General features: G+C 40.3%; 1 protein-coding gene across 6 annotated transcripts; it reads left to right on the top strand.

Annotated features, from left to right (window-relative positions):
• ajm1 (apical junction component 1 homolog) lies at positions 1-26935 on the top strand. 6 transcript variants are annotated; one of them, XR_003221083.1, is made up of 4 exons: positions 1-257; positions 14211-26314; positions 26391-26590; positions 26673-26934. XR_003221083.1 is itself a non-coding variant. In XM_005449445.4 (2 exons), exon 2 carries the CDS (start codon positions 14265-14267, stop codon positions 17541-17543), a length of 3279 nt encoding a protein of 1092 aa, XP_005449502.1. In that variant the 5' UTR covers positions 1-257; positions 14211-14264; the 3' UTR covers positions 17544-26935. The 6 variants fall into 6 exon arrangements, 1 of the variants encoding a protein (XP_005449502.1); XR_003221086.1 differs by having other exon boundaries at positions 14211-26296; positions 26391-26496; positions 26673-26768; XR_003221085.1 differs by having other exon boundaries at positions 26391-26496; positions 26673-26768.
• The last annotated feature ends 996 nt before the right edge of the window (positions 26936-27931 follow it).

Genomic DNA, 27931 nt, shown 5'->3' with positions numbered 1-27931 from the left:
AAGCGGGAGGGCGGGGGAAGGGAGAAGGGACAGAGCATGGGTTGCGGCGACATACGTGTGGATGTTGCAGCAGGGTAACGCAGCAATCTACCGAGTAGGGAGGAGGAGAAAAAATTCTAAAGATTCTGACCAATAAGGAGCAGCTTTGCCTTTTGCACATGTTCGATGTCGTCACTGAGAAACCACTATCACACTCCCTCGTGTCACGTCCCTAACAGAAAATGGATAAGCACAAGCTGGGAATCCGAACTGATGCGGTAAGATGCAGCTTTTGATTTACGGTATCGCGCTGTGCACTATTATGCACCCAGGCACGGATGATGCGTATTGGATCGTCTCCCCCTCGCAAATCTCTGCTTAATTTCACAACACTGCGACGGTAATACGGGCCGAACAACATGCAGACTGTACACCTTGTTCTCGGATCTATGGTCTAATAATTAAACTGCTTGTAATCACTCGAAGCTCGCAGAGCATTGCATGTTCTGAGCATAGATGGGGTATTGGTTCTTTGTATTATTCATTTGGCTACTTTTTTTTTTTTTTTTTTTTGCTTTCTGCTGGCTGACGATAGGCTAATGTGTTCCCATCATCGAACACTGACATCATCCTCTTAAGGATTCAGGCTCCAGGCAGCAGCAGGAGCTGCAGGATGTGCTGCAGCAATCAGGATAGTAGCCTGCGCAGTATTAGCTACCCCAGCGATCCCATGCGACGTTTATTCACGCTTGATTCACGGCTTTGAGACCAGAGTTCGTTTTATTTAAAAAATGCTAGTGCTAGCCCTCAGCACTGTGTATCCCCTCAGCATAGATACAAAGATGTCAAAAATACTGGCAAATGCCTATCATTGCGCCCATTAATACCCATCATTGCTTTATTGCCTCCCATATTAATTGGTCCATTATCAAATGGTCAGTACAAACTAATAATTTTACCACTTTAAGCCAGTAAAGCCAGATTTCTGCTGTAATGCAATAGGGTCGGCATGTGGCCACAGAGAGGCCACATACAGAGGTGTCTAAGAAGAACAATAGACATGTTGTGAGGAAACTGCAGCAGAAACATTGATCCAGCACACTGTCAGTCATCTACAAACATCATTTGTCTGCCAATGTATGCACGAAAGTGAGAAGAAAATGGCATTTGTAGAGGTGAGGAATCAGCTTGCCTGTAATAGTTAAGTTATGGGGCTGACACACAAGATACCAGAGACTGCTCCACTTGGATTAAGAACAAGTAAAGAGATGGAGCCCTCAAGTCTGCTGCACAGTGCATCTTGGGTTGAGTTTTGGTCTTGAAATTTCATATGTTCTTCAAAACAAAACACTTTATACACAATCCAAAGAGAGAATGTATGAACCACACATCCAGCTGTCATATAAGTTTGTCCTAGTTACTTTTTTTTGTTTCAGTTTGGGAGGGGATGAAGTTAAATTTTTGCTTTTCATTAGGGCTATGCCATATCATGTTGTCCGTGGAATAAAATTTTACTTGATATAAAAATGCTATATTAGGATGTCATTGCTATTGCCTTTCCCTCGTGCATGCAACAGCAAGACAAGCTGAGATATGTCTTTTTGTGTGATGATTTAGTATCTAAAAGGGAACCATAACTGAACATGCATATGGTGAAAGCCCTGAAATCTTCTACTGTGAGTTTTACGTGTAATAGATATAGTATGTGGTTTAGCATTATCTTGCTGAAATACACAATTCCTTCCCTACAAAAGATGTTGTCTGGATACGAGCATACACTACCAGTCAAAAGTTTGGACACACCTTCTCATTTAATGTTTTTTCTTTAATTAAATGACTATTTACATTTTAGATTCTCACTGAAGGAATCAAAACTTTGAAGAAGCACATATGGAATTATGTAGTAAACAAAAAAGTGTGAAATAACTTAAAACATGTTTTGTATTTTAGATTATTCAAAACAGCCACTCTTTGCTTTGATTACTGCTTTGCACAGAAAGCAGTAATCATGAAATGGTTTTCCAAAATCTTGTTGGCTGTTTTCTTTGGTCCATCACCTCCCAAACCTTCTCGATTAGGTTTAGGTCAGGTGACTGTGAAGGTCAGGCCATCTGGTGCAGCACTCCATCACTCTCCTTCATGGTCAAATAGCCCTTACACAGGCTGGAGGTGTGTTTGGGATGGGATGGCACGCTGCTGCAGGATGCTGTGGTAGCCATGCTGGTTCAGTGTGCCTTCAGTGTTGAATAAATTCCCCAACAGTGTCACCAGCAAAGCATCCCTACACCATCACACCTCATCCTCCATACTTAACGATAGGAACTATGCATGTAAAGACCAAAGACACAAAGACACTGTGGGTAAAACCAAAGATCTCAAATTTGGAATTATCAGACCAAAGCACAGATTTTCACTGGTCTAATGTCCATTCCTTGTGTTTCTTGGCCAAACAAATCCCTTCTGCTTGTTGCTTTTCCCTGGGATTGGTTCTTTAGCAGCTATTTGACCATAAAGGCCTCATTCACACAGTCTCCTCTGAAGAGTTGATGTAGAGATTTGTCTACTACTGGAAGTCTGTGTGGCATTTATCTGGGCTCTACTCTGAGGTGCTGTTAACTTGTCTTCCTTTCCTGGGGCGGCCCTTATGTGAGCCAGTTTCGTCGTAGTGCTTTGTGATTTTTGAAGCTCCACTTGGGTACATATTGGATGTTTTAGCAATTTTCCAGACTGACTGACCTTCAGTTCTTAAAGTAATGATGGACTGTTGTTTACCTTCACTTAGCTTATTGGTTCTTGCAATAATAGGAATTTTTACAGTTGTCAAATAGGGCTGTCAGCTGTGTGCCAACCTGACTTCTGCACAAAACAACTGATGGTCCCAACCCAGGGGTCGGCAACCTGCGGCTCTTTAGTCCTTAAAGTGCGGCTCCGCGTGGTTTGGGCAAATAAATTAGAAGTATTTAACTGAAGTGTATTTTATTTATGTTAGTTCTTTTTAACTCGTAGTTCTAAATTGGAAGATTATTGTGATATTGAAATATAAAAATAAAATTATATTCTATTATTTTTTCATCGCTCAAAATAAGAGTCACACTCGCGGAAGCCGGTATACCCGCCGAAACGCCATGCATTTATCGAGACTTTCAACCCCAGGTAGGCCAATTATGGATCTTCGGATCCACATTATGTCAGCAGCTATTCTCCACCGTGAACTATGTTAAAGACAAACACCGTTCACGCCTGACAGATGACAGCTTACAGTCCTGCGTAAACTGACTTCGTATAGCCCCGATTTGCGGACTCTGTGCGCAGAGGTTCAGGAGCAGAAGTCCCATTGTAAAAAAATCACGGCAGACCCGACGATGTTTCCATGAGCATGCTTTTGAGTATCTCTTTATTGAGCACTTTTCACACATGGTTGCTGTACGCATACAGCCGGCTGTAGCTTTTCAGCTCACAGCCCGACATACACCACCAACAACACAACAGCACAGATAGCGCAGACGTAGAGGCGTGATTGCGGGTGTCGCTCAGGTGCGCCCGCCTCCCCTGCAGCGGCGCTGCAAACCACGCCCCGCCGCACGCATTAACCAGGTAAAATACATATTTAGGCAGAATTTTGCAAATATCTACTTTTCATTTTTCAGCAGCATAGTGCTTTTTTCCAATTATTTTTTAAGAGTCAGGTCAAGGCTCCAACAGCCCAAAGGCGATATAAGGGTGGCGGCTGACAACAGTTTTTGTTTGCTACATGGATCATTTTAGTTCAGGTTGGTGTCTTTCCTTTTGTTATATTTCTTTAAGAGTTCAAAATGTGTTGATTACATAAATATAATTTAATTTTCTCTGTAGCACTTCATGGATTTCATAAGCAGCACACCTTAGTTGTTCACACAAACCATAAAGATAAAAAACAATATATACAGTGTTATCTTCATTTTAGATGTCAAAAAGCATTTGCGGCTCCCAGTGTTTTCTTTTGCGTGGAAACCGGGTCCAAATGGCTCTTTGGGTGTAAAAGGTTGCAGACCTCTGTCCCAACCCCATTAAGAAGAGAAGAAATTCCACAAATCAACCCTGACAAGGCACACCTGTGAAGTGAAAACCATTTCAGGTGACTGCATCATGAAGCTCATTGAGAGAAGGCCAAGGGTTTACGGTTCTGTCAACAAAGCAAAGGGTGGCTACTTTCAGGAATCTAAAATATAAGACATATTTAGAGTTATTTATCATTTTTTTTCTTTGCTACATAATTTCTTATATCTTGTTTCCAATATTTGATGTCTTCATTATGTATCTACAATGTAAAAAGTAAAAATAAAGAAAAAACATTAAATGAGAAAGTGTGTCCAAATTTTTGACCGGTAGTGTATGTTCCTCTAAATTCTGTATATACCTTTTGGCACTGATGGCGCCTTTCAGGATCCACATGCTGCCAATTTGATAAGCACTAATGCACTCCATGCCATCAGAGATGCAGGCTTTTGAACTGAGTGCTGACATACAAGCTGGATGGTCCCTCTCCTATTTTGTGCAAGAGGAAACACATGAAAGACATGGTGTTTCCCTCTTCCTCTCACCTAGATATGTAGAATGTTATGTGTTACACCTTGAAACAAGCATTAAATTATCATGAGAAGTGTGTTATTTTTACTGGGAGATGTTTTCAAAAGATCAAATTTTCCCAGGAACAATGGGGTTATATTTTGAAGCCTGTTAGAGTTTATCATTTTTTGCTGTTGCTGTAATTTCTTACTGCTGTATAAAGTATATGCCATATTCTCACTGTTATGTTTCCATCTTATTTTTACCATGGAATATTTTATCTATTCCCAATGTCATCTTTTGGTCAGATCTGTCCATTTGAATATTTAATATGAAAAAAATCTTATAATGTCACTGTAGGAAATTTTAAATTTCATATGTTGACTGTTAGGCAGTTTTGAGTGGTAATGGCTCATGGGTTGCTGATTCAAAAAGCTGGATTGGGCATTGGTGGCAACAAGCCAATCTGTAGCAGATGCATTCAGTTTTGTGGTTGTGTTTAAACCACCATACATCAGCAGCAGCATAATTGCTATCAGTTAATGTAAAGTATCAGCAGCTTAGATGGATTTCACGCTAGCTATACAAACAGCTTTTATTTGTAGTAGTTGTTACTGAACCAAAAACTGTGTTAGGCGTGTTGGCACAACTGAAAAGCTTTGATGAAGGAGTTTTCTCTCTTCCTTGCTCACACACAGCCTCCCACATACTGCTCCTGAACAGAATTCCTATATCAGTTTAAAAGTCTTCTTACCTTTTCTGTAGTTATAAGTATTTTATTGTAATACCACAATAAAAAATCAAGTACACATGTATAACAACTTCAGTTTTTAATACTGTATTATAATTTAGATTTTTAAGGCTTCCATGCCTCAAACATTTGACAATACAGAACAAAAAAAGTCTAGGTAGTCTAAGTAGCTTGGAAAGAAAAACGTCTGGACTTCTTTTAGTTTCTTGAAGATGTTTCACCTCTCATCTGAGAAGCTTCTTCAGTTCTAAGATTGGTGTGGTGGAGTGAGTAGTGGATGTAGAACTGGAACTATGGAAAATATAGAGATTTCGGTCCTACCATTCAATCATCATTGAGCTAATGAATGGTAGCTCAATGATGGTAGCTCATTGCTTTAAAAGCATCAATATCAGCTCCTCTCTAACAGCATGGTGGGAGTTTCTAAAAATGACAGAGTCTTCATTGATCCCATGGTCTTCAAACACCCATTTGGAACAACCCTGACATACTACAGAACAGTAATATGATAAACTTTGCAGATTGGAGTTGTAAAGGAATTAAATACTTTGAACAGTTATGAATATTCGAAGAAACAGACTTTATTCCATTTGACAGATTAGTTAAACAATATGGAATTATCAAGAATAGATTTTTAGAATATTAACAAATTAAATCTATAGTAGAAAGAAATTTAAGCCTAATCAAGTCAAATTATAAACACCACCAAGTGTGGTATAATTCCTTAATCTCAAAACCCCTCAAATTACTGTCTAAAATATACAGGACACTCCGAAATAAATTAATCAATATCACTTCCTATTGCGAAATAGAAGGCGGATCTATCAGTCAGCTTGGACAACAACTTCTGACATGTTCTTCTTCAGACATGTTTAAAAACATTTAAATTGATTAGAAATGACAGTATACAATTAATACAATATAAAATACTACACAGGGTGCACTATACAGGTCAGCGGATGTTCAGGATCGGTTTTACATCTTCTAACAACTGCACACACTGTCAAGACAATACACCTGACAATTATATCCACGCTCTCTGCTTCTGTCCACTTTTTCAGACATTTTAGCGCAGGATATGTGAAGACTATCAGTGTCTGAAATGTAACATTTCAGCCTCCCCTTTGCTTGCTGAGTGACTTAGATGATTTCACTACGGAGATGAATACAGTCCACATGGCTGTCACCGGTTTCTGCATTGCTAAGTAGACTGTCCTCATGAACTGGAAAAAATAAAACTAATGGGCTAGGGGTGGGTTTCTTGGGGGTCCTGACCTGGGGGCTGTAGTGCTGATGGGGATGGGGCTCTGGTGACTCTTGAGTGGTGTTTTTCTGGTGGCTGCATGCAGCAGGGCTCGGGGAGGTCTATGCTGGCAGACATCGCAGTGCGGGTCCGGGCCAGGCTTGGGGACTTGGGGTTCTATGGGTGCTTTGCTTCCAAGCTGGTGTTCTGGCTAGCCTGGGGGGGCTTGGTTCCTGGTTGGTGTGTCACTGGAGTTGTGCGTGGGTGCATGCATGGGGCCCGGCGCTGACGCGGGGCCTTTGGTGCATTGGTAGAGCTGGGGCCTCTTTAGATGGCGTGGAGGTTGTTACCATCTTTTGCAGGTGGTTTCTGCTCTTGTGGAATACACTCTGCAGGTGTAGTCTGTGAGTTGACTGAATGTTGGGGTGGGTGTAGTTTTCCTCTGCGGTAGGGATCGAATGGGCTCTGTGGGCCATGGTAGTGCTGCTGCTGTGGGCCCTGGTCTCGATGGGCCTGAGCCCTCTGCCCTTGGTGGATTTTGGGGAACGGGGGTGCCCATGGGGGCCAACGAGAAGGCTGGCTGCAAGGAGGGGGTACTTTTCCCCCCACCCCTTTCCTTGCCTCCCCATCGCTAATTTCTTCCCTCTTCTCACACCCCCATTTTCTGTTTGCTCTCTGAAGCAGGGGGTCAGGAGGAGGTCTGGTTGGTGTCTGGGCTGGTGGACTTCCCTGCTGCTGGGGGACCGGGGTAGTCTGTTTGTCTCCACCCCAGAGTAAAGGGAACCATATCCTTGGTCTGGGGACAGATTGCCCCTCTGGGCATGTTGGTGCCTGGACCTGGGAGCATAGAGTATGTATTGGGAGTGTGTATACTGCGTTCTGTGTGTCTCAATGTTGGGTGAGTATGTGAGTATGTATTTGTACTAGTGCTGTCAAAATTAACGCGTTAACGCAAATTAATCCGCCATCACAGTCAACGCGATTAAAATTTTTAACACAACGCATCTAGAGTGCAGAATGATTCAAAATACCTGAACTGTTTCTGTCAACTCATTTCGAGCAGTTTGTTGACTGATTCTGATTCTTATATAGCGCTTTTCTACTCTCCTGGAGTACTCAAAGCACTCTATACAACACGCCGCATTCATCCGTACACACCCATTCACACAAGCACGGTTGTCTACGCTTTGTCAGTGCTTTCTAACTAACATACATTCATACGCATTCATATTCCGATGGATGCATCGGAGAGCAGGTGGGGGTTAGTATCTTGCCCAAGGATATTTGGCATGCAGGAACCAGGAATCGAACCACCAAGGAACTTTACTATAAAAGGAGTCCAAAAAGACCCAGACTGGTGTGGCAGTTCCTGAGGTTTTTCCAGGTGGAGCTTTTAGCAACTCCATTGATGATTTTTTTTTTAAGTAATGTGGTAGCAATATACACAACAGATAGATTAAAGACAATGCAGTATGCTGAAAGTTCACAGGCTCTATGTGACAGTGCCTGTTGAGGTGGTAACCACCAAACCAGAGATGAATGGAGCTATCTATCTCCTTAAGGCCTTACATGTTGTAGGTAGGGCTGCACAATTAATCGTTAGAAAATCGCGATCTCAATTCATACTTATGTGCGATCTCATTTCCAAATGACAACGATTTTAAAAAAAAAAAGAAAAAAAAAAGATGACGATTGTACCACATTTTGATCCGGGACATAATCTGCATGAAAACAAGCCCTCACTCTTCCTGCTCAACAAATGACAAGGGCGGAGCCTTATACCACGTAAAACCGAAGCCAGCTGGCAGGGAAAAAACAACGGAGAGCACGTGAGAGATGACGAAGCTGTAAAGGCCAAGAAAGTGACAGGAGAAAATCCGTCCCGGTCAACCACATCAATAACGGGAACCTTATACAGCGCTTCCCCATTCCCATACCCGTCGAACTCCCGCAGGCACAAAGAAATTACGGAGGCTATCACTTATCACCTGGCTAAAGATATGGCTCCCATCAACACTGTGCAAAACGAGGGATTTAGGAAAATGATCAACACCCTAGACCAGGGGTCTGCAACCTTTTACACCCAAAGAGCCATTTGGACCCGGTTTCCATGCAAAAGAAAACACTGGGAGCCGCAAATACTTTTTGACATCTAAAATGAAGATAACACTGTATATATTGTTTTCTACCTTTGTGTGAACAACTAAGGTGTGCTGCTTATGAAATCCATGAAGTGCTACAGAGAAAATTACATTTTATTTATGTAATCAACACATTTTGAACTCTTAAAGAAATATAACAAAAGCAAAGACACCCAGCTGAACTAAAATGATCCATGTAGCAAACAAAAACTGTTGTGAGCCGCCTCCCTTATATCTCCTTTGGGCTTTTGGAGCCTTGACCTGACTTTAAAAAAAATAATTGGTAAAAAAGCACTATGCTGCTGAAAAATGAAAAATAGATATTTGCAAAATTCTGCCTAAATATGTATTTTACCTGGTTAATGCGTGCGGCGGGGGCGTGGTCTGCAGCGCCGCTGCAGGGGAGGCGGACGCACCTGAGCGGCGCCCGCAATCACGCCTCGCCGCCTTAAAGTCTGTGCTCTCTCTGCTGTTGTTGTTGGTGGTGTGTGTCGGGCTGTGAGCTGCGAAGCTACAGCCGGCTGTATGCGTACAGCAACCGTGCGTGAAAAGTGGTCAATAAAGAGATGCTGAAAAGCGGGTTCATGCAAACATCGTCGGGTCTGCCGTGATGTGTTTACAATGGGACTTCTGATCCTGAACCTCTGCTCACAGCGTCTGCTAATCGGTGCTGTGCGAAGTCAGTTTATGCAGGACTGTAAGCTGTCATCTGTCGTCTGTGAGGCGTGAGCGGTGTTTGTCTTTAACATAGTTCACGGTGGAGCTGCTGACATAATGTGGATCCGAAGATCCATAATTGGCCTACCTGGGGTTGAAAGTCTCGATAAATACACGGTGTTTCGCTGGGAATACCGGCTTCCGCGAGTGTGACGCTTATATTGAGCGAGGAAAAAATAATAGAATATAATTTTATATTTATATTAAAATATCACAATAATCTTCCAATTTAGAACTACGAGTTAAAAAGAACTAACATAAATAAAATACACTTCAGCGAAATACTTCTAATTTATTTTCCCAAACCACGCGGAGCCGCAGTATAAGGACTAAAGAGCCGCATGCGGCTCCGGAGCCGCGGGTTGCCGACCCCTGCCCTAGACAAACGCTACACAGTGCCGTCCCGCAACTATTTTTCAAATGTTGCACTACCTGCTCTATACACGCAGTGTCGAGCAATGGTGGAAACGGAATTACAAGCGGTTCAACATTTTGCGGCAACGACAAAATGTGAGACATTTATTGTTTTTATGTTCATTTATTGTTTTTATGTTCAGTCTCAACTGTTACGAAGTTGATGTGCAGTTAATAAGTGCAATAAATATTTATACTGGAAAAGAAAATCGTGAGAGAATCGTGATCTCAATTCTAAGCAAAAAAATCGTGATTCTCATTTTATGCAAAATCGTGCAGCCCTAGTTGTAGGGCTGTCTTGGTTGATATCACGTGGAAATCTGGAGCAGAACCTTTCGGTTGGGAAACCAGGGTGGTGATTCCTGTCTTTAAGAAGGGGGATCACCAACAGTGTTCCAACTATAGGGGCATCACACTACTCAGCTTCCCTAAGAAGGTCAATGCCAAGGTACTGGAAAGGAGACTTTGTCCTATTCGAACATCAGCTTCAGTGGTCTTTTTCCTGGTAGTAGAACACTGGACCAGCTCTTTTTCCTCTTGAGGATATTTGAGTCTGCAGTTCTCCCAACCAGTCTACATGTGCTTTGTGAACTTGAAGGCAAAAAACACATCCTTCGGGGGTACAGAGTATCAGAAGTGGGGTGTCCAGCTTGTTGCTATAAGCCATTCAGCCACTGTAGAACTGTCGTGAGAGCTTGGTCCACATTGCTGGCAATAAGTTGTACTTGTTCCTGACTGGTCTCAGCAGCATTAGTAGTTCAAAAACCATGTAATGATATGCCTGTCTGTTTCAACAGTTGTTTATTCTTTATGCTTATGACTTGGCTGGGTGTTCCTGGAAAACCTCCTGATTACTAGGTGACCTGTTCTACCTCCTGAGCTACGGAATGCTCCCATTTAAATGATGATTAAATGATGGCTATCTGCTCCCCTAGCACTGTCCCAGGTGAGGATGCTGCCCCATCCTCTTCTGCAGCCAAGCTACAAGTCACCACCGCCTCACCTCTAAGTTTAACCAGCTTATGTTTAAGAACCCTACAATCATTAGTCTACTTCTTAAACCATGCAAAGATAGATGACTACCATCCAGCTACTGCCCAATGTCACACATACATCTAGACCACAGAATACTTTGCAAAGCCCTTGCCAGAAGATTAGGAAAAAAAATCACTCCATTTATAATACACCCTGACTAAACAGGTTTTATCAGGGGCAGACACTCAGCCACTAACACATGCAAACTAATAAATGTAATAGATTATTGCTTATTTTGATCTTACTTTCCAAAGCTCCAATCTGCAAATGGGCACCAGACAGGGCTATCCACTCTGCCACTTCCTTTTTTGTCATTTTCATTGAGTCACTCTCAGCAGCAGTCCAACACATATGTAAATATTAAAAGAAAATACAAACCGTAAGATAAGCTTATATGCTGATGATGTATTATTTGTCCTTGGTAACACACAAACCTATCTTCTGAGGACAATCACACTAATAGAAAGTATTCATCTATATCAAACTACTCCATCAACTGGAGCAAATCAACAGTTGCCTCTGAATTGTAATTTTTAGAAAACCTCCACTGTGTTACTATAGTCAGGCAACATTAGATATTTAGGTATAATTATTTTTCTCCCAGGGTCTCAGACATGGTACAGTTGAACCATATTCCTCTACTGTAAATGGTCTCACATGTTGGAAAACTTTACCTATATTTCTCATGGGAAGAATTTCCACAAAGGAGTCTTAAAACTCTACAAAAGCCAAAACACAATGGTGGTGTAGAACTACCAAATTTTGGTTACATGTTATTCAAGATAGAAACTCTGTTTCATTTCAGAAATTCATCAGCAAAAGTAAGTTTCTTGAATATCAGGAATTGAAATCCATCAAACAGGAAAGATTTAATCCCAATGAACTGAACTTGATTATGAATTATTACATTTCTGTACCCCCAAATTGTTATCAAAAATGTTATTATTAAAATGATGATTCAATTTCCTTTCCAACCATAAAGTGGGAGTGAGATCTTTCCATCAATCCAGACCAAAACTTCAAGACACTTTACAATTTACAAATTATACAATACAAAACTATACATAGAACACACTGCACAGTGAACACAACAGATAACTATATGGACACATCATGGTATATGATCTTGTATTCCTGTTCATAGAGGTTCTGGCAGAGAACCTCTGAACAGGACCCATCCTTATGGGGACCTATTCATATGAATTAGTTGCTATATCCCAACCCCACGTAGCTGTGTATCTTAGGTGACGTAAGTGAATATGCTATGAAAGTAAATACGTCACATATACATCTTACTTCCTTACACATCACTAATTAAAACTATAATCATGAAAGAAAAATTAAAAAACAGATTCTGTATAACTCAATATAGAAATGTACTTATAGATCTACTGTTATCATCTAGTTTGTTTATTTCTCTCTGGTCCCCACTGATCAAGTACATTGCTTAGTTGATGATAGTTGTCGACTGTAGTCCCCTCTCCCTGTCTGCGTTGCAGGTGGCTGGGGGTGGTCTCTAGGGCTATGGGTGTCTAGCGGATTCCTAGGGCCTGGAGGGGCCTGGAGACGGGTGCTGGCCCCAGGCCGGGTGGCTTGCCTCTTCTTTGCAGGTCCAGGAGCTTAACCTGGGGCTCTGATGCGGGGGTTGCAGATTTTCTGGTTAGGCCCCTGGTTCCATGGGGGTGGTCTGCACCCTCTTGGCCGCTCTAACAAGAGGCCCACTTAAACATGCCCAATCTGAGCCTCGGTGGCTGTTGAGTTCTTTCAGGCCCTTTGGGAGAATATTGACTTTTGTCAACTACATTGTTGATCAGCTAGGTTACTGCTGTTGGAGCAAGGGGTGGTGGCCTTGCATGCAGCGGTGCTCTGGCGTACAGAAGAGAGAACAAGAAAAGTGGGCCTGGGACCCATGCAAGCTGTTTGCGTGGGTCCTGGGTTCTTCGTGTTATGGGCAGTGGGTGACCTGCTCATCTCGCATCTGTCCCCTCAGGGTCAATGTGGATAGATATGTGTCTTTGTGCAGTGTGTGTGTGTACAGCTAGGCATAGGTCTGGGAATCACTAAGTCTTAGTCAATGTGGGAAATTCGATTGAAGATAACGGGGGATCCCCTCCCTGCCGCCCCCAACTGATTGTTGCCACCCTCAATATCTTATTAGTTAAGTAGTTGCCTAAGTGGCATCTCACTAGCTGCATCTGTGTTAGCAACAATTCTATTCCAAATTGTTCACAAGAGAAGTTAATCTTGAAATAGAGAAAGAAATTTGATGACCTTATTAGAGCAGGGCGATATGACCAAAAATATTTATCATGATATACATTTGAAAATTTGCGATAACGATATAACTGACGATATAATTGACACTAGACAAAATACTTTACAACTCCACAACTTTATTAGTGCAAAAAACCCCATCAGTGTATTTTCACTTAAACAAGCAGCTGTTTTTTATGTGCATTAAAGTTATATAAAAATGTAACAGTGCAAATTCCCTGCTGACAGTTTAACCAAAAGGCATTTCCAGTGGAAATTGGCCGACATATCCTCAGCATAACCATGTATAATATCCACAAAACTTAAAAAGAGGTTATACACACATAATACGGTAATATTATGTTGAAGCACAGTACGTATCACTCCGCGAGGCGCCTGCCTACGATAGCCGTAATGCTCCGACAATCCATCAAGCGGTGCGGCTTCGTAGCTTAGCAAAGTCGTACTAAAACATTTGACAGATTTTCGAGCGCCGTGTACCACATAAAATCATTTCGAGGTCAGTAAGCACAACCAGAATTCATACATAAGGCACACGGGATTATAAGGGGCACTGTCGATTTTCAGAAAAATCAAAGGATTGATTTTAAGTGTGCCGTATTTTCCAAACAACACGGTAATAACGACGGCCCGCTAGCATGCTCTACCAAAAATAGTGCTTTGTTGTGTATCTGACGGACGAAAGCTAAACCAGTTCCACACCACTGAAGTTGCAGCATTTTTACAAACCAATTCTGGTTCATCCGTTTCATTTAACGATCCACTTTCGCTCTTCTCATTCTGCGTCGCCGCCATGTGCGTATGTAAACATAGGAACTGCGCATGCGCGTTTTACCCATATTCTATCGCGATATTTCATTTTCCTATCGTTGCCCAAAATTACACCGGTATTACCGTGAACGGTATGATATGGCCCAGCCCTAGACCTTATTCAATTCCATGATTTAGACTGGTTTTAGAGCGGTACAATTTTGCTCGACTAAATTTGTAGTACTGCTCTTGTTTTGATCTACAACAGTCCTAGAAGGCTGAATAGTTTGCAGAATTTAATATAAATTTTTGTTATTAATGTCTGTACAACATGTGACTGAAATTCTTTGTTTTTCTCCAGGCAACATCAACATTAAAGCAACTTGATGGAGAAAACTAGAGGAATCCCTTTAAGATGACACGCACAGACCCACCTGACATACTGGTATCAACGGTGCATCAAGACATAAAAGTGATCCCCATTTCTTCACTCTATAAGTCCTTACAATCTTCCAAACAATGTGATAGTATAGATTCCAACACACTGGAGGACGGTAAAAGCAAAGACAATAAGAGACACTGCCGTACCTTTGACTACAAGTCACTGGAGTACCCCAAATCACACAAATATCCTATGGATTCTCCATACAGGAAAGGAGATAGGCAGGCATCCAACCAAGATGTTGCCTGGAATGTGTTGGGCCACCGGCAGAGGTACCGTTTTTCTGCTCCTGACATTTTTAGTCACAGGTTGATTCCTCAGCCAGTGACTACAGATATGGCCAGTGAGGTAACTGTCCCTGAACAAAAACGAAGGACCAGGTCAAAAAGTGCGCCTCGAGTCCAGACAACTTTCACTGCCGTGTCTCTTGAAGGATCATCATCTTCAGGAAGGAAGGGCAGAGAGTTCCAAAGGGATTACAGAGACTCCCGTCGGAGACCAGAAGTATCACCACATAGGGAACCCTCCTATGCAGCAACCAGGGCTCATATGCAAGAAGTACATCCCATTAAGTTGCAGCCACAAATGGGTGACAGTAGTCGATATTCTCCTCACTACACTGCTGATAATTTTGAGGATGAAGGTCTGGATAAACCAGCAACTAGCCCTCATGTCAGGTGTCGGGTTGACATCAAGCCTGATGATGCAACATTACATCATTCAGGACGGAAAAATGCCACACCTCAAATGGACATACCCTGGCAGAGACACCACAGTGCAGGGACTAGGAGCCTGACTGTGCCACGCCATTTCTCATATTCTAGAACGCCTACTCCCACTGACTCATTTGTTACAGAAAGTAGACAAAGTTATCAATATTCCCGTAGCATGCCAAGTAGTTATTTACAACCTATGGAGATTTCCTTGCAGAGGATGCCTTCATCAGGTGATTTCTATGGCAGAGAACGCAGAGCTCACTCTAGTCCTAATGTGCCAACAAAGTTCTTTTATGCAGATGACCCAGGGGGATATGTTACTACTGCTCCTCCTCAACCAAGTTCTTACTTTCATGATGAACGTTACACACCTGGACAAGCATATACTCCAAAAGTCCAATTTGTGCAAGATCCAAGAACTCGAATAGTGCATGCTGTAGCTACAAGACCACATTATTCTGAAATGGAGCCCTATTCATACTCTGTGAAGACAGGGTATCCCAAATCCTATGCAGCAACTGAACCATGGCCATATATCATACAGACACCTCCAACAAGAATATTTTATGGGGATGATCCAAGGTCTTATCAAATTCAGACTGCTCCACCTAGGTTTTATTATTCCAGTGAGATGTATGCAATGCCACCAGAGCACCATGTCCCAGCTAGGGCATATTACACTGAAGGCAGAAGACATGCTAGAGTAATGCATTCACAAACAGATGACTGGTATGGCTCAGATGCATCTGGTTATACCACCAATCCTCCCTCTCATGCATCTCAAGTCACTCCAACAAGAGTACAACAAGAGCCTGCACTGACTCCATGGTATACCAACCCATGTGTTGAACCTCAAAGATTTGGTACAGATTCCAAATCTTACTCAAGGTCTTGGGACAATATTCTGAACTCACGTGTGGAAAGAGAACAACCTCTTCCTGTACAGCGAGGTCAGAGTTATGATGATCTTCTTGACTCCAGAAAGCCTGAGAGATCTGCTGGTGAAAAGCCACAACCAGTGGTTGTTAATCTCTCTAGTTCACCAAGACGCTATGCAGCCTTGTCAATGTCTGACAACTCACTGATTGACAAAAGCCCAACAGAGATCTCAAAGAGCAGCACCAGTAAACTCTGGTTTGTCACCCCTGAAATAACAATCACAGATAATGACATTCGATCAGGTAGCCTTAATAAGGCTGAAGGACGATCTGCCAGTTGGGACATTCTTGATACCAGAAGCACAGAGAGTCCAGAAATGATTCATCGGGACTTTGAAAGCTCAGCCAAAGAGAAGACACATGACAATGCTTCACTTCAGCAAAGTCTTGAACAACTTGATGAACTTCTGGCTGATCTTGTGACTGACTATAAGCCACCCAGCAGAAGGGCAAGTGAAGACATTCTGGACCAACTAAAGAAGTTAATTGATGAGGAAGAAGCAGTGTCTTTGTCCAGAAAGAGTTCAAAGACAGGCACAGAAGAAGCAGCTCCTCTGGACAAACAGCCCACCTCGATCCGAATGAATCCTGATGCTTTTCGAGATATAGATGGGGCAAGTGATGTAATGAAGAGTGCAGACGAGTGTTCCCCTGATCAGAGCCCAGATGAGGATGACACAATGATGTGCTCTAACAACAAATGCCGGAGGACAGAAACCCTATTCAATGCCTGCCTTTATTTTAAATCCTGCCATAGCTGTTACACCTATTACTGCTCTCGAAATTGTCGCAGGGAGGACTGGGATATTCATAAAGAAAGCTGCCTGTATGGAAGAATTGGTAGCACTTGCCGTCATATCATCAAACACTGTCGGGAGACTGTTGAAGTCCACAAAGCCTTCTCCCGTATTGCCAAAGTTGGCTACCTTTCTCGAGGTAGAGGAGTTCTCTTCCTTGGTTTTCCTAACCCTTTGTCATCTAGTAACTTCTTGCAGTATGGTCTGGATAGTTTACTTATGTCTCCTACATATTTGTCCCTTCGAGAGCTTGAAAGCTTCAAAGACAATCTAGGGGAGTACTGTAAAGAACTGCAGGAAGCTGGTAAAGAGTATGACCCAAACGAATGTTTCATCTTAAATGTATCCATTGCTGTAGGTGAGCAGTTGCCTGAAGGGCCATCACCAAGGAACCAAGCTCCAACTGTCAGAAAATATGCAAAAGTAGCATTGGCTTCATTTAGCCCAGAGAGAAAGGTTCACAAGCAAGAGAGTGACATGGAAACACTGATCCTTACTCCACCCCCAGGAACAGCAGATCTCGACAAAGAGGGAGAGGAAGGCCGGAAGGCCAGAGAAATTTGTTTCATTAATATACAACGAGAGTTAAGGATTCGAGGGGTTTTCTTACGCCACGAATATCCACAAGTGTATCAGCAGCTCTGTGAGTTTGTGGAAAGTAACAGAAGATTCACTCCTACAACAATCTATCCTATTGATAAGAGGACCGGTAAACAGTTTATGTGCATGATTATGGCTGCTTCAGAGCCCAGGACGTTGGATTGGATAGGCACCCCACATCTTCTTGATGACATTATTTAAGTGCACCTTTAGTTGTAAATATATATGTATAGAAATACATATATATTGTTATACATATTTATATATCCACTCAATAACAAAACATTTGTAGATAACTATTTTGTTATCAAAATAATATATATATTCATGTTTACTTCGTCAGTATTAATCTTTATCAGAATACTTCCTGTCAGGTGCAGAATGAGTAAAATACATTTTTTACATTTTTTTAACATACCTTTTATCAGCCACACTTAATTTAAATAAAATTAAATTATTCATATGCTGATCATTTATGATACATTTTCTTTTGCTAAGGTGTGCACAAAGGAAAATTCTGGTGTTTTCATTTTATTTAAATTAACAAGTTCTGTATATTCTTTGAATTATAGCCTCTTTAAATGATTGTCCGTTTCTGTGAGTGAATACCTTATGACTATGTCACTTAAATGGTATACCATGCTGAAAAAATGAAATTTATTTATAATTTTCGTAACTATATAACTTTCCTATGCAAAGTTATTTCACGAATTAACTACAGAAATTGTAGTTTCTCTTATTATATTATATCATATTATATTATATTATATGTAAAAAAAAAAATAGCTGCAACTGAGCTAAAATATTACAATTTTTAATGGAAGCATAAATACTCATAATAAGACAACTCTGAAGTGACATTTAAAACAAAAACTGATGCATGTATGCTGCTTTGGTAGGAATACTACACTTACAAAAACACTATTTTCCTCTTTCCCGAGACAGTACTTTGGAGAGTGGCTCAATTCAGTAGTTGTTCATGGCTGCTCTGCAAAATCAGCTGAGCAGTATTGGGCTTGAGGTACATTTTAATGGTTATTCGAATGGTGCCAGCTATCAGCCACACTGTATGTGTTGGCCTGTACTGTTTAGTTTTAAGCACTGTGAATAGTGAGTGTTATCTACTACAACAAAAATAAGCAAACAAAACCATGCACATACAAAATGGTCTGATATCGATAAATTATGTATTTTTTAGATATATTAATAAATGAAACTATATGAGTAAACAGCAGGAGCAGGTTATTGTTCTTAGAGCAAGGTGAGCCAGAGTAGTAGCTATATGGTACATACATGTTTAAAGGAGACAATAGCTGTGTATTTGTGCTGCACTAGTTTTAATTCATCTGTGTCTTACACCCTCCTATTTTGGTTTTAGCAAACTGGAATAATTGCATATTACTCATTGTTTTCAGAAGTTTTAGAAATATTTCTTAATGAAACCATTTCACATAGAAAGTGGCTTGTGCACTGATTGCTAGGTTGAGCGAATGGCTCAAAATTTGTGCTGTGCTGTGCTTGGGTCTGTACTACAAAATTATTATTTTGCAACCACTTGTGATCTTTGTGTATTATGTAACCATTCCCCATCATTCTGTGTTTTCTGTTGGTTGTACAAATTTACATTACACCGCATGCAGAAGTGCTCCACAGCTGCCATGCTTGCACTGCACTTTGCTTGACGCAATGGTAATCTGTTCTTGCACGATGCAAGCTATAGAAAAGAATGCGTTCCAGAGCGCAAAGGTGCCATTATCACCTGGTATGTGAAAGACACTTCAACCATGTTGGTTCATTATTTGTAAGTGTAGAACATTTCTCGACTTTGTTTTTGTAGTATCTTAAATCTCAAATGCCTGCCAGCACAGTGATTACATTTTTTAAATCAGTTTTAAAGAATCAGTCATATGTTGCAGCAATTTGAAAATTGTTCAGCCAAGCCCTTTTTTGACCCATGTATTTGCAAAAGTCATGACTTTGTCAGTTAGCTAGTGCTCAAAAGTCAGTCCAGCCTTTAATTATTCCTTGACATTTCAATTTTTCCCTTGTGATATCACCTTTCCTTACATTTTGTAATACAAAGTACAATGAAACTTGAAGCACATATATTCGAAAGTCAATTTTATTTATAGGATGTGCTGTATAGATTCAGTGAAAAGTTGCTGGCTGCATGTGATTCTGTTTTCTATGCTCTGATATCATTTTAAAATGACATAAATGATAGTAACTTGCTTGATGAATGGATTTGTCAAAACTATCCTAAGAAAAATAGGAATTTTCCATTTTTGTCATTTAAGTTAAAATAATATATTAAAGCAATGAAGAAGAGACCTCACTAAAAAGTCTAGAAAACTCTGTAGTCTTGTATTTTTTATACTTTCAATGTGAGTGTCTGAGTGTGTCAATTTATAAATCATATATAATAAATGGAATGGGAACTGCTGTCTAGCTGTTCTTGTGATTATTATAATATTATTTTAGATTCCCAGTAAAGCACTTTGTAACAGATTCCTGTCTTAAAAAGTGCTATATAAATAAATTTCACTTACTTACCTGCTATGTTTAGCAAGGTCAGACTGTAAAGTTCTTAATTTTTCTTCAAAAGAGGGATACATATACACGCACAATACTGTGCAAAAGTTTTGACCCCTTGTTACTTTATATTTTTCTTCCAAGAAGCCATCAGAAAAATCTACTAGTTGGTCAATCTGAATGGTCTCAGTGGGAAAGGTGGCTGCCAAGAAGCCATTCTTAAAGAAGGGAAACAGGGAGAAATTCCTGATGTAAGAACTGAACTGAAAATCAGAGGCAACAGGTGTGATAGAGTGATGCATCCAAATTTGATATCTTTTCAATTCAATTTTATTTATATAGCGCCAAATCACAACAGAAGTCGCCTCAAGGCGCTTTATATTGTACAGTAGATCGCAAAATAATACATACAATCTTTGGCTCCAATCATCCTCAAAGTGGACATCCCAGCAAATCCACCCTGTCAGATCATGCAAAACTCAGTGAAACTGCAAAAAATGGGATGTCTAATTAGCAATTAGCTTACTTTCTTTTTTTTAAAGAGTTGATCTACGTTCCTGCCTACAATACAGCAGTGCAAAATTCTGAAACCAAGCCTCATTTTTTATATTTAGCTGGGAAAATAGGAAATGGGTGCAGTGATTTATTGAAATGTGCAAACATACATGGAAATACAATATAAAAACCAAACTCTTTATTCTTCAACAAAGCCTGGAGTGTCTTAGGTGAGCTCTTGTAATGTCTTTCATTTTTTTCAGGATTATTTCTCCAGACTTCTTGAAGGCACTCCAAAGCGCTTCTTTGGCTTCTGGCTCTCTTTTGATCTGTTCTCTCTTGTGTTTTTTTTTGTTTTGTTTTTTTTTTAAATAATATCCTGTCCTGTCTGACAGCTTTTGCAATCAGAATATAGAAACAAATAGAAATGCACACACTTTTTTGTTGTTATGTTTCAACGTTATGTTAACGTTAACGCATTAATGCGGATTAATCTGTCATCACCATTGACACAGTTAAAATTTTTAACTAAATTAACCCATCTGGAGCGCAGAATGACTCAAAATCTCTGAAATGTATCTGTCAATGGGCAGTTTGTCCAAAGTTTGTCCATTCTGCGCTGCAGATTGGTTAAATACGTTAAAAATTTTAATTGAGTTAATCGTGATGACGCATTAGTGCATTAATGCTGATAGCCCTAGTTTCAATATCGTCTTTTTCTCTACCCAGGTATGCTTCTAGTGCATTCACACTGTGTTTGGGATCACTGTCATGCTGAAAAATTTCAATCAAATACTTTCCAGATCATATTGCATGGTGGATCAAAATCTAACAGGACCTTTCTAAGTTCATAATTGATTACCTTTGATAAAACCCCCAACACCACTGGCTAAAAATGCAGGCCAACTATGACAGAGCTTCCATCTACTGTGTTCTACAGATCATTATATATCCTCATTATTGTCATACATACCAACAATGATTTGGAACAAAAGATCAAATGTGAAATCATAACTCCATACAGTCTGTTGCCACTGGTCTTCAGTCTATTTCTTGTGTAATTTGGCATAACACAGCCTTTTCTCCCCCATTTCCCTTCTGGACAGCTACGCTTCCACTGAGACCATTTCTGATGAAGCTTTATCAAGCAGTAGATGCATCAACTAGCCCCATCTCAGGTCTTTATTGGGTTATTTTCTCTTTCTTAAGGAGATGATTTTCATACTCTGTTCATCTGCTGTAGATCATAGGCCTGCCACTTCTTTTGTGCCCAAAATAATGAGATTATAAAAGAGATCTCAGCTGGCTTGGAAATGCATTGATGACACAGCTAGAGCCAAATGGTGAATATCACAGGTGGGGAGAGGGAGCTCTGGATATCGCTGCTTAAACTGCTGCCACCACATTCCAGATCTGGATAAGTGGCAGAAAATGGATGGATGAATAGACTTCTGAAGCTTTTTCTCCATTTTCATTTTTAAGTAAAGAGAATTTCTAAAATCTCCACAACAAAAAACGAAACAATACATTGCGTTACTTCTACTTGTTAGTTTAGTGCTTTCCCCTCCTCTTTCTGACTTCTTTCCTTTGTTTTGTATCGTCTTTCGGAACCTCTCTCTGATGAAACCTCAGATGATAAAGAAAAGATGACCTTCATCAGTCCATGCATGCCCAACAATCAATAAATCGTTGAATATCTTTACATGTGGACTTGTGTGTCTGCTGTGCATGTGTTTAAACTGTCTAATGCCATTGTAAGATTGTAATGCAGTGGTGTAAAATTGTTTACGCTTTCTTCTTTTGGCTGGGCATTAAGCTGCTAGGCACAGCACCTTCTCTGACTAGTGGCAGTCTGACAAGTCTGCAGAGCTTCAGATTAGTGCCACACACCAGTGCACTGTGGGCACAGTCAATGCAAGTACTCTAGAAAACCCACCAGAGAATGTGAATGAGTCCGCACTGAATTTAGGCCATGTGTTAGAGAATGAATAACAAAGGCATAAGAGCACTGACTCAGAGAGCTCATCATGCTGTGGTTTAAGAAAACAGGAATCAGGTAAAACACTGCAAAGTTTAAACATTTTCATCCACTGCTGGTGTTTATCAGCAGATATCTACAACTGTCATACAAACCATGTGACCAAAACCATTAAACAAAATAAATTTCATTTCAGCTCATTTTACCAAACCCCTCTTGACTTCATCAGCAACATGAGTCACCATGGCAATAACAAGCAAGTCCCAGCTGTGTTCAAGTTGTAAGTCCCACACAAATGTGACAAAAAATGGTCACATTTTTGTTTTAGTGTCTGCTACTTTCAGGTTTTCCTCATTTCAGCTTCATATTTTTTATTCTTGGACACTACTAAAGTAGCATTGCATTATTCCATATCAAAATAATCAAGTGGTATAAATTAGCAAAACAGGGAAACTGATGAAACACAAGATGGGATAAAATAAAAGGAGGTATTAAACAATATGACATGGACTAAAACTCATAACTGGAATAACAAAAATGTCCCAATAGGAACCAGCACAAAAACAAAACCCTTGTTAGAGCTAAAGCTTAAGATTACTAAAATGATAATAAAATTTAGCAATTGTCTAATACTAAACATTACAACACAAACCCCGGACTGGAAATTCATGGCCATTGGCCACCTCCACAACCTATTCTCTGTTTGCATACGTAAATGGTAAATGGACTGGTTCCTATATAACGTGTTTACCCGAGCATTCATTTCTACTGAATATTTACACTCCAGTGAATGCATCGGGGTTAGTATCTTGCCCAAGGATATTTGGCATGCAGAATGGAGCAGCCAGGAATTGAACTACTACCCTTTTGATTAGCCAGATAACCTGTGCTACCTCCTGAGCTACAGCCACCCCAACAATACACCTTCCTGATTTGCCAGTTAGTGTTGTTATTAAATAATTGAAACATACTATAAGAGACACAGTACTCTTCAAATCTATTTTAAATAAATGGACGAGTAGTCTTTTGAAGTTTTACTGAACTAAGATAAAGATAAAGTCATCCATTCACACACAAATTCATACGGTATTTTAGTCTTTACACTTTAAGGCTTTTTTTCTTTTTCTTTTTTTTTTTTTAAATTCATCACCTGCGCATTCAAACTCTGAGGTATACATAGGGGGGTAAATTGGTGTTCTGTGCTTTTTCCCCATGAACACTTCAATATATTACTGGAGAAGCAGAGGATCAAACCGCTGACCTTATGTTTAGTAGATGGCCGACTTATCCACAGTAATTCACAGCTGTTCCAGAAATTCTAGCAGGGTAAAATCTCCTGATGTGCAACACATTTTTAGTGACCTGCTGCCACCTTTACAGTAACTGCTGCAGTCTTACTATTATTGTTAATTGCTGATAAAATGTAAATGTTAAGAAACATTTCTATGTCAATGTGTGGGTTTTTTTTAGCTCTGCGGAGGAGGGACAGGGCAGTGGATTCAGGGGGAGGCTGCCCGACACAGTTGGCAGTCAACACTCTAATTACGTCTTCCCTATTTAAGCAGCACCTTGAGACCCAGAGGAGAAGGAAGAAGAGCTGTGTGTGGTGTGCTGGGCAGCAGAAGGCAGTTTAAAACCTTCGCACAGGCCCTGCTGAGAATGTATGCAGGCAGGAGTTTGGCTTTATTTTGATGGGCACGCCATGCAGCCAATCACATGCAAAGACAGACTCTACCATTATGTGAAAAAAGGAAGGGGGCAGACGTCACGCCACGTAAACAGAGGGGCGCTGGATTTAAATGCAAGCTAAAAGAGTGGGTAAACAGATACCGCAAAAGGATGTAAACAGAAAACGCGGGTCCCGGACATGCTGTCACGTGTTGAAGTCGACATCTCACCGAAAATGCAGATTTCGTCACTCTGACCAAAATTCTGTGAACCAGCAGCAAAAGAAGACCTAAACTACACTTCACTTTTGAAAAAAAATGTGATGAATTCCTTCTTACTTTTAATCGAAACTTCCTGGACAGCTCTATCTCTCAGTGTGCTTCGGGACCGCCTTCCCATCAAAAATCTCTGCTTTCTTTCGCTTGCTTGTCACGCACCGTTGTGTAGTGTTGTCGACCGCTGCTTTTTCAATACCGAAGAAGTTTCAACTTTCACAAAACCTGACAAATTATAAAACGCTTAGCTATGTCTCTAATAAAACCTCTGTAACTTTGTGAAAAACAGAAAAGTTCATTTTTTTACTTTCTACTATAAAAATCTAAAGTTAATCTTGAAAAAACGTTGAGCAGCCAGAACTTTTTCTGTAATTTTACACATTTAATTCTTACCATTTTAAGTCCAAATAGTCGTGCTGACAGCAGCTTTTTCTTTGTCATACAGGAAAACAGTTAAATATGCAACTTCTTTACACTGACAGAAACGGGATCCTTGGTCCGGTCCGCTTCAGATCAAAGTGGGCTGTATGTGGCGCACGATGTAAAATCAGTTTGACACCCCTGGTTTAAAGCCACATATTGTATTACACCATACCAAAATTATCTGTGATATAATAAAGCACTACAAAATTATAAAGAATAATGATAATATTAATTAATATCTAATATTGTCAATTGTAATCACTTAAAATGGTGTGTTGTAATGTTGTAATTTTAGTTTTTACTGAGAAGTTATTTTTATATACCTATTTCTTAAAAAAAATGACATTACATGGCTACACACCTTAATTAAACATGATTGAATGTGAACTCTGTGCATAATGGTAGAGAATATGAGTTATAATCAAAGATTTGACAACTGCAAAAAATAAATAAAAATATACTTAAATTCAAGATCTCATCTATCAGCAGGTTCCAGGGAAAAGTGGAGTTTTAATGTACTGGTGTCTTTAGCATCTGAGAATAACAGCAAGCCATTGTCTACCACTATGCAGGAAATTGAAAAGATGGGTTTTTGACTACACCAACTCAATCTTCTTCACCACCTGCCCTACCTCTGAAAATTTGTCTCCCTGCAAATTTGTTCATTTTCTCCAAATTGAAAATCAAGTTTAAAGGTTGCTGGATGAGATCATTGCAGAGGCAAAAAAACCCCCCAAAATGTAACCATGCTGGGAAGCAAAAGTGACATAGTCTTGAAGGGGACACTGATCAATTTTGAACCAGATTATCTTCGGGTTAATTCCAGTAACTTTCTGATCATATAGCTTGTTCCCTAAGGCCTCAGTATGTACCAACAGAATGTCAAGCCCTCACTGATAATAACTACCTCAATCACATATAGACTCTGGAGAGCACAGCTGAATTTTATTATAGGATCTACCTTACAATATAAAGCAACTGTTGTTGTGATTTGGCGCTGTATAAATAAAATTGAATTAAATTGAATTGAGCTAATCATCTCTATCATTTAGGAAGTGAGTTCAGCTGTGAAGATGTACAACAGGTCCATCCTACCAGAACTTCAAAGTGTTTAAACTTGACCTCTCTGCTCAAAGGCTCACAAATTCAGCTAAACTACAGCTATTTCATGTATCTCAATTTTTCTGCTGATACTGGTGTCCTGATGTGCAATTTTACTGATGTTCATATTTCCATTTTGAACAATTAATCAAATGATCATTTTACTACAGGTCACATACACTGCTGTCAAAAACTCAAACTCAATTGTGAAGAACATTCTTCTTGCACTTGACTCTCACCATCAGCTAAGTAACACTGATCTAAATCGGTTTCCCTTCATCCTGCAGTATTAAATATCAAAATTTTAGGAAATTGCTCTGGTATTTCATTAAGTGCTGCAGTGGTGAGTGTGTCAACAGGGCTGGCAACTGTGTTCCGGGGTCCTCCCTGAGGCGGAGTCAGGCAATCTCCCGCACCTGGGACTAATCAGCTGCAATGTGGAGGCTGCATTTAAACCCGGCCTGGGCAACTCTCCTTCACCAGTCCGTCAGCTACTCATGGTGATAACAGGATGCTTATCTCTGTGTCTCCTGTGGTTCAACGTTGGCCTTACCTGTGTTCTCCTTGTGCTCGCAGCTAGCTTCAATACTCACTCTGTTGGAAGCCTCCAGCTGGGAAACCTCATCATTTGCAACAGATCCTGCTCAGTCCTTCACTCTCTCTGCCTGCCGTCTGCTTCAAGGTACTGGACTCACAGATCGGACTTCTTTCCCTGTCACAAAACCACTCACTCGGATCAGCACTCCTCCCCAAAACTGAACCGTCTCTTTGTACGAGTAAGCAGCAACACCTACTGATTAACTCTTCGGTCTCCCTGCCTTGGTTTCCTTCACTTACTCTGCTCTCCCTGTATCCTAGAGAGAGACTCTGTGCTCCCCGCCCTGGAAAAACCTGTCCTTTGTGCTTTCCCCACGTCCCCAGTGTTTCCGGAGAAACTTCCTGATGCCCTGCACATTCCCCTTTGAACATAGATTCTTGTAAATAGTTGTCACCAGATTAGGTTGAGGGGTTTAGGTGTTGTTATTCACTGCCATCAATAAATAAATCACTTGTGTAATCATTGCTGAGTTCACTCTGTCTGCTTCTAGGACCTCCCGTTTCGTGCCAGCCTCTGGGCCGATTGTGACATATTATATAACTACTATATATAGTGATTAGCTATTCTGTTATCAGCAGTGTTGGGCAAGTTACTTTGAAAAAGTAATTCAATTATAGTTACTAGTTACTTCTTCAAAAAAGTAACTGAGTTAGTAACTGAGTTACAATATTCTAAAAGTAATTAATTACTTGGAAAAGTAACTATTGCGTTACTTTAAAAAAAAACAAAGAACGTTTAACCCCCTGGGGTCCAGGGTATAATTGGCCATTTTTTTACTACTCTTGATTTTCCCTCCACATTTTACCTTTAAAAACTATTCACTTTGCCTTGTTTGGTATCATTCTTTTTAGCACAACCTTGCGTGCCTGAATTTACAGTTATGTTCTCATTTTGTCATACTGTATAACCAGAATTGATCTAAAAATCAGACAAAAACCATAAAATCAGAGTAGAAAAAGTTATATTTTTACTGTAACAACCACAAACATCTTTAATGAATCATATTTCATAACTTTAAATGCAAATATTAATTGTCAATTTTAAAATCCTATGCACAAGTTTTGCAAACAACAAATTTATTTGCATCCATTTACCTTGATTTTTTAAATAACCATTTCAAACTATTTACAGAACAATCAGCTGTTCTTCAATAAGATGCCACACAAATTATTTGTGCCACTCCAAAAACTAGTTTGTGTGCACTATAAAGGAGAACATCACAGCCTGATACCTGCAGGTCTGACAGCAGCAGGTGTATCACTGCTGTTTCTACCTGGAGACAGCAGTCGCCTCATTGTTCTGACACACAACACAAAACTATCCACAACACTACACACTAACTACACAAGACAACACATTAACTACACACTCCAAACACGCTAAACGTCACAAATCTCACATCTCAAAACTCGCTCTCTCTCTTTTTCTGCTCTCTCTCTCGACGTCACTCCTAAAACTTCCCCTGTTTTGTTTAGTTTTTTTGCTCATAAGCAGAGAGTGCTTGCTAGCGCTAACGTGG

Source organism: Oreochromis niloticus, linkage group LG7 (genome assembly GCF_001858045.2).
Source record: "Oreochromis niloticus isolate F11D_XX linkage group LG7, O_niloticus_UMD_NMBU, whole genome shotgun sequence".
Taxonomy (NCBI): Eukaryota; Metazoa; Chordata; class Actinopteri; order Cichliformes; family Cichlidae; genus Oreochromis; species Oreochromis niloticus.
Note: the sequence above shows the minus strand (reverse complement) of the source record. Positions and strands in the feature narration are given on the sequence as shown.

Coding starts and splice junctions, on each gene's coding strand:
- ajm1 (XM_005449445.4), top strand. CDS start 14,265: ATGACACGCACAGACCCACCTGACATACTGGTATCAACGGTGCATCAA.